At 55.3% G+C, this 6,985-nt stretch overlaps 1 protein-coding gene across 1 annotated transcript in view; it reads right to left on the bottom strand.

Annotated features, from left to right (window-relative positions):
* Positions 1 to 213: 213 nt before the first annotated feature.
* The window catches only part of LOC104511833 (GEM-interacting protein-like), a gene marked incomplete at both ends in the record, with an annotated part of 6,952 nt that continues 180 nt past the window's right edge, over positions 214 to 6,985 (bottom strand). Inside the window, 13 exons of the mRNA XM_010154598.1 lie at positions 214 to 353; positions 440 to 538; positions 656 to 742; positions 977 to 1,098; positions 1,548 to 1,738; positions 2,167 to 2,304; positions 2,423 to 2,611; positions 3,489 to 3,569; positions 3,802 to 3,912; positions 4,305 to 4,369; positions 5,018 to 5,143; positions 5,990 to 6,053; positions 6,910 to 6,985. Of these exons, the coding sequence (XP_010152900.1) occupies positions 214 to 353; positions 440 to 538; positions 656 to 742; positions 977 to 1,098; positions 1,548 to 1,738; positions 2,167 to 2,304; positions 2,423 to 2,611; positions 3,489 to 3,569; positions 3,802 to 3,912; positions 4,305 to 4,369; positions 5,018 to 5,143; positions 5,990 to 6,053; positions 6,910 to 6,985 (1,489 nt within the window). The remainder of the gene's footprint in view (positions 354 to 439; positions 539 to 655; positions 743 to 976; positions 1,099 to 1,547; positions 1,739 to 2,166; positions 2,305 to 2,422; positions 2,612 to 3,488; positions 3,570 to 3,801; positions 3,913 to 4,304; positions 4,370 to 5,017; positions 5,144 to 5,989; positions 6,054 to 6,909) is intronic.

The raw sequence follows: 6,985 nt of genomic DNA, 5'->3' as shown, positions 1-6,985 counted from the left end.
TTCTCCTCAGGGCTGTTCCCGATCCTTTCTCCTGTTCCCTCAACCACCAAAGCCCCACTGACCCGGAGAGGGCTGTTTGCAGCACGTAAGACAGGAAAACAAGCCTCGCGTAATGCAGAGGAAGAAAAAGCACAGAGCTTTGCGGAGCGGCCCCTCGTTTTGCGAGCCGGTGGCCACCCCAGGCTCCTGTGCGAGGCATCTTCTAGCCCTCACCTCCTCGCACTCGAAGCCGCTGACCATGAAGTTATCGCACTCCCTGCACTTGGATGGTCCCCGCAGCTTCCGGAGCCGGTGGGTCTGCGCTGCGCTGGAGAGGAGGATGTTCTTAAACTGCTGCTGCGATGTGCCGTTCTCTGCCGAAACAGCATTGAAGCGTGAGAAGGGACCGAGGCACCAGCGGGGTTTCCACCTGGTCAACCCCATAACGCGCGGGGCTCACCAGTTTCAAAAGTTTGCAAGGAATCTCTCTCCTCAAAATCATCGGAGGAGGACATGGTGCCGGTGGAAGGAGCTTTCAGCAGTTTCCTATCCGAGTTTCCTTGAGAGGAGAGAAAATATAAACCGTTATTTCCATCCTCATGATGCACAAGACGAGTCGGTGTGGACTCTATTCCTGTTCTGGGCAACGTCAGGTGAGAATTCCCGTGCCTCTCACCTGGGCTGGAAGTGGGAGAATCCAAGGACCGGGATTCACAGCTCCCCCCGAGGCTTTCTGTGTCGCTGCAAAGGGATTTGTTCGCACCTGCGGAAGGTGGAGAGACCATCCTGAGTGCTCTCGGGATGCCTCAACACGGGCTTGAACTCCAAGCTTCCTGGAAATTCCATGACTGCTTGTCTCTGCTTTCTCCCAGCCTGAGGAAAGCCGTCAGCGCTGCCCTAAGAATTTGAGAACCTCCCCCACCTTCTGGCTAAAAACCTACATTAAAGGGTGGAGGCCTGAGAGAAAATTGGGTCGTCTTTGTTCAACTTGACCTACTCTGTTCGTCGTTGGCGGAGGACGGCTTCCGGGGCGCATCCTCTGGCGTGCTCCCGTCCTTGGCTGCGGAAGAGGGTCCGGCGTGATGCGGCACCATCTTCTTCTTCCCGTCAGGAGGGGACCTGAGAAGGGGTTGCAAACAGTTTTCCGGCACTCTGACGACGTTGTGATGGCGACAAAGCGCCTGCTTTGGGCAGCCGACAGGTGTAAGCTGAGTCCTCGAGGAGACTGAGACGCTTGGATGAAACTAGGAAAAGGAATGGGTTCCACTAAAACTTCACCTCTTGGCGGGAAAGATTTAGAAATGGAACAGCACCCACGCCGTCCGAATCTTTGGTGAATGACCGAAAGAACCGACGGGTCGAGGTGCAAAGCTGCTGCCCCGCGTTTACCGCCGCTGGGGCTGGGCTCGTGTTTAGGGCCCGTGAGCGGGGCTACGCCCGGAGAAAGACCCAAGGGTGCTCCCGGGGTCGGCAAGCGCGGCGTCACCGCGGTTCTAGACACGTTTTGCACTCTGCGCTATGGATCTCGCACCTTTCGGCTCGGGTGTGAGATTCCCACTTTGTGTTACCTCTGCCCTCCGGGGGCCAGCGGCTCGAATTCAAACACTTCCGTAGGGATATCTTTCTTCTGCAGAGCCTGAATGAACTCCAGGTATTTCTCGCCTGCTTTGTAGGGCTTGCACACCTCGGAGAGGTACCGATATCCCACGGGAATCTGTTCTGCCTGGGTCTGCCGCTGCTTGAACATCCTTAAGGTGACCTTAGAGGGAAAAGAAAACACAATCCACTGCTGGTCAAAGCCCAGGGGCTTTTTTCTCCCTTGGATCTTGCCAGTCTCCGGTTTTTCATTCCCCAAACCCGTCACCTGCCCCTCTGCCCACTGATAGTTTGATTTCACAGGTTGGATAAAAAGGATTTGCCATCATTTCTCAGTTTTGTTCTCTTTTTTTAATGTTTCCCTAGCCTTTTTCTGTGGGTGTCTGTCCTCGAAGCAGCAGTACTGGGAAACATGCTTACGTAGCTGGGAATTTTTGGGAGCAGAGCAATATCCAGAGCACCCCGCTCCCTTCAGCTGGTCAGTGACAGGGGTGGATCAACAGGGAAACGGTGGAGAGCCTAGTGGGCTCATCCCAAGCAGCCATTTCCCTGAAACAAGGATGAGGGGAGACATTTTGAGCCTGCACGTACCCACGTCAGCACCTCGTCCCCTTGGTAAATGAGCTTCCGAATATGGGAGACGATCCGCGCTCGGACTTTCTCCAGTTCTTGTCGCCGAAAGTTGGCATCGCCGATGCACGCCTTGTACAAAGCTTCGGCCTCCTGAGCCTGCGCGCGGCCAGGGAGGGAGCAAAGGAGGAGAAGGTCACCGGGATGGGGAAGAAGATGCCGTAACACGACACACGAGCCGGCCGGGGTTACCAGCCACCTGCTTGGATCTCGTCACCTTGGCTTGCGCCTCCTCGCACGAACGGCGCCGCTTTTCCAGCTGCTTGTTGGCGCTGCCGGGGTTGGCGATGGCTGCGCTCTGGTATTCCTCCTCCGCCTTGGCACTCAGGAGCTTGGCTTTCTCCAGCTCCTCGCAACGCTGTATGTACTGCAGGCGGGATTTGCGCAGGGATGACAAGGACTCGTTCTGGAATAGGCAGAGGAACAGGCTTCAGGGAGCGGGGGAACAGGCAGCGGGGGAACGCAGCCCTTCTCCGCTTCCGAGGAAAGTGCCGGTCTCAGTTCAAACGGATATTGTTGTTCCTGTGGACACCAGCAGCCTTTGTCCCCTCCTCCCAAAGTGCAGGAGCTCTAAGAGGGTCCCGGGTTCCCTCTCCAGCTCAGTAGTGCCCCAGCCATCCCTGATCACATTTTGCAAGGTGCCTGGGAGCATCTTATCACAGAATCATGGAATGGTTTGGGTGGGAAGGGGCCTTAAATCCCACCAACCCCTCCTTGCCATGGGCAGGGACACCTTCCGTAGCCCAGGGTGCTCCCAGCCTCATCCAGCCTGGCCTTGGGCACTCCCAGGGATGGGGCATCCACAGCTTCTCTGGGAACCTGTCCACGTGCTCCCACCCTCTGCAGGAAGAATTACTTCCTGCTGTCCCACCTCCATCTCCCTCTTTCCATTTAAACCCGTCACCCCTTGTCCTGTCACTCCCTGCCCTTGGGAAAAGCCCCCGAAGGCACTGGAAGAGGCTCTGAGGTCTCCCTGGAACCTTCTCTTCCATCGGGACACCCTGGAGAAAAGGGCTGACGGTGAAGTTCCGGTGTGTGGGGCTGGGTATTTGCAAGGGGTCGGGGGCGCAGGGATCCCTCTGCGCTGAAGGGCAGGCTCCTGCCAGCCTCTGCGGTCGGCAAGAGGCGATGGGATGGCGCTGGGGTGCCGCTAGCGCTTTCCAAAAGCACTTCCGCAGCAGGACGCACGTCGCGTTACTCGGTTCCTTCTTGCTCGTAAACGCCTGTTCCCGGCGCCTGAGCCGCGAAGGCGTGGAGGTCAGGCCCCTCTTTTGGCCTCTCACCATTCTCTTTTGCTCCTTTGTCCACTGGTCTTTGAATTCCTTCCTCCATTTCTCAATTTCGTTCTTCTTGGCTGAGAGAGGCTGCGGAGGGAGAGCAGTTAGGATGGAACCGCTTCCTCCTGAGGCTGGAGGAAGTAGCTGACAGATGAGCACGTGACAAGGGAAAGCCAGACGCCCCTTAAACTTGGTGTCCATTTCCTTCTGTCACCCCCGCCATCCCCACGGATTGGGATAAATCGCTCCTGTCGGGAGGGAGCATCACAGACCCCAAATCTTCCAGCAGAGCTATCCAGGCCCTGCAGGGATTCCGTACCTGGTAGAATTCCTTCTGTTGGAGCAATCCTGCGGTCTCGCTCGCCGAATTTCCCACCTTGATGTCATGTTCCAGGACCATGGTATAGAGCGCCCGAAGGGGCATGTTGTACTGCAGAAAGCAAAGCCGGGGGGGTAAAGGGGTGGAGAATCGCTGCAGCTTTCCTAAATTAGGGGTTTGGTAGCTGTGGCCGAGGTCTGTTACGGAAAGACGAGGGGCTACCCTGGTTAAATGAGGTGGGGGCGTATCTGAGACCACGGTTTATGCTGGGCAGTGACTCATTCCCACTTCAGCCTCCTAATTTTCCAAACCGCCGCTCTGTGTTATAAGCCAACGGAAGGAAAAGAGGGAGCTGGTCCAATACTGAGGGGTTTAGGAAGGTTTTTGGAGGCCTGTCTCCCGTAGGATTTAAGCTGGGCTCTACAAGCCGTTCCATGTGCGCAGCCAGCCCCACGCTTGCTCCTCCCCCGCGCAGCGAAGAGGAGCATCCCTAGGATCCGTACCTGTTGGAAGATGGCATTTCGTCCCGATTCTGCTATCTTCACCATCCCTTTGGCAAACTCTGTCTCTGTAAAAGGGCAGAGTAGATCAGTCACCAGGTTGACGGTTGCAGAGGTGGGTTTGTCAAAGCCAGAGCTTCTTCCAGATCCAATCAGGATTGTTCAGGGGAGAAATTTGGATTCTGTGTCCTTATCAGAGGGCTGGAGCCCCTCTGCCATGGGGACAGGCTGGGGGAGGTGGGGGGTTCAGCCTGGAGAATGGAAGCTCCGAGGAGACCTCAGAGCCCCTTCCAGTGCCTGGGGGGCTACAAGAAAGCTGGGGGGGCTTTTCCCAAGGGCAGGGAGTGACAGGACAAGGGGTGACGGGGTTAAACGAAAGGTTGGGGATGGAGATTGGACATCAGGAAGGAATTCTTCCCGCAGAGGGTGGGAGCACTGGGACAGGTTCCCGGAGAAGCTGTGGATGCCCCATCCCTGGGAGGGTCCAAGGCCAGGCTGGATGAGGCTGGGAGCACCCTGGGCTATGGAAGGGGTCCCTGTCTGTGGAGGGGGGGCGCTGGGTGGGATTTAAGTTCCCTCCCCACCCAAACCATTCCATGATTCTGTGATTTTTGGACAAAAGCAACTAAAAGAGTTGGGTTTTGGCCAGGTTCTTGCCGTGTGTGCTCCCGGCTGCGGTTTAAAACCAAAAACTCTCAACAAGTGTACGGACTCACCGTAACTCAGACGCTTTTCAATCCAGCTGAGCAGCTCCTTGACGTACTTACACCAGGTTTTGGCGTATTCGAGGGCTGCGTCAATGCCGCCTTCGCATTTTATCAGCATTTCGTCTGCCTCCTGAACTGCAACAGAGTAAATCCAGGTTCGGAACAGCCCCGGCTGACGGGCAGAGGATCCCCCCGGAGTGGCAAAACTGGAGTCTCGGGAGTCGGTGTTGGGAAAGACTCGGATAACAGCCGTAAAGAAAGGTCTTTCCCTGAAGAATATCTCTGTGATCAACTTCACGGCGACCACGTGCCGTCCCACCCCTGGAACCGTGCGAGTCCCGGGCAAATTACCCAGGGGTATCCCTCTGCCCCCCACTTTTAATTAGATATTTAGATTGAATTTGCTTTGATAACCAAAAGTGAAGGACCTAAGGGGTTACTGGGGAGCTGCAGGAAGGACTCTTGCTCCTTGGCGGGACCTAAGGCAGATCCGTCACGCTGCAGCGAGCGAATCTAAACGTGTTTCAAGCTGGAGCCTGTGAGAAAGCAGCTTAGAGATTAATTTTCTTTGCTTCATAGGGATAAAAAAAACGATTTCACGTTGCATTTTCCGATGCCAGCGACAAGTACGGAGCTGGTAAGAGTCCTCCCGGCGGGTAACGATGGGTTTCAGCGCCTCCTGAGTCTCACTGGGTTGACCTTTGCTGCGCTTAAAACCGGCAGACTGTTGGGAATCGATGTCTGGGTATTTGGAAACCGAGACCTCGTGAGAAAATCCGTAACGAGACCTTAACGGATGGCCGGGGGAAGAGGAGGCAGCGGGAATGCTGCGGTCAAACGAGCCTTCGTGTCCTGGCTGGCCGTCGGACCCAGGCCAGCGGAGAGGGCGGCATCATCCGTCGGCGTCATTAGGAGGCTGTGGGGACCGTTGCCAGGTGATTTGACTACGTGTTGTCCTAGATTTTTAATTAGCAATGTTACCTGTTATGTCTGCCTGCGCTTGCCGCTCTGGACTGGGTTTGCTCTTGGAGAAGCTTTCGCTCAACTGTGAGGGGAGGGGAAAAAAAAAAAGAGGAAAATGGTGAAGGAAAAGGTGCGTTGAGAAATCTGGGGGTTCTCAGAAAGGCCAGCTGGATGCTGAGGTTGCTGAGCTAAGGAAGCCGGGGCCGTTAGAACAGCCTGAGATTGGATAGAGGGAGGGGAACGCGGCAGGAAAATCTGCCCCGGACAGAAACGCCAAGGAAACACAGTCTCAGGGCAGAGATCCAGGCTGGAAAAGGGCTGCAGGACGGAACACTGGCGGCTCTTATTTCACCATAAATCCCAAAATATTCCATTTTATTCCCAGGTTTCACTCATGGGATAATACGATCCCACAAAAACAGCACCCGTCAGAGAAAAATCCAGTTCCTGCTCCCTTTGCACAGCAAAGCACGAAACGAGGCTGATTATCCCCCAAATCCCATTCTGCCCGAGGTGAGTGAAAAACGCTAAATTCTGGTTTAAAGGGCTCCTGGTTCTTAAGGTCATTTAGAGACGTTTGGTGCACGACTCGGGCGTATTCCGGGCTTGCTGGCTTGCCCGATCTTTTTCTTAGTGCGCAGAACCCAAACTGGCGATTTCCACATCCCCTTTTTTCAGGAAAATACCAATCCAAGCAGTTAAACTCCTGAATGTCTCCACTAAACGTTATCTGCTGCGCTGCCGCCCCCGTCACGCTCATAACCACGCGTTCTACGGCTCCGTCTCCCCAAGCCAAGCTGCAACTTCTTCCTTCTCAGACGCTCACCGCAAAAAAAAAATAGGTGAATAACGTAGAATTTAGTGATGTAGAATCATGCACTTTGGCAATGGGCGTCCGTAATCTCGTTAATTAAAACCCGACCTCGCTCTTTGCCTACCGGAACGTCCGCTCTTTCTGCGGCCAGGTCTGCGTTGTCAGCGCTGTCAGCGTCACCCACGAACATGTCGACCATC

This window comes from Eurypyga helias, unplaced genomic scaffold (genome assembly GCF_000690775.1).
Source record: "Eurypyga helias isolate BGI_N326 unplaced genomic scaffold, ASM69077v1 scaffold38656, whole genome shotgun sequence".
Lineage (NCBI taxonomy): Eukaryota > Metazoa > Chordata > Aves > Eurypygiformes > Eurypygidae > Eurypyga > Eurypyga helias.
Note: the sequence above shows the minus strand (reverse complement) of the source record. Positions and strands in the feature narration are given on the sequence as shown.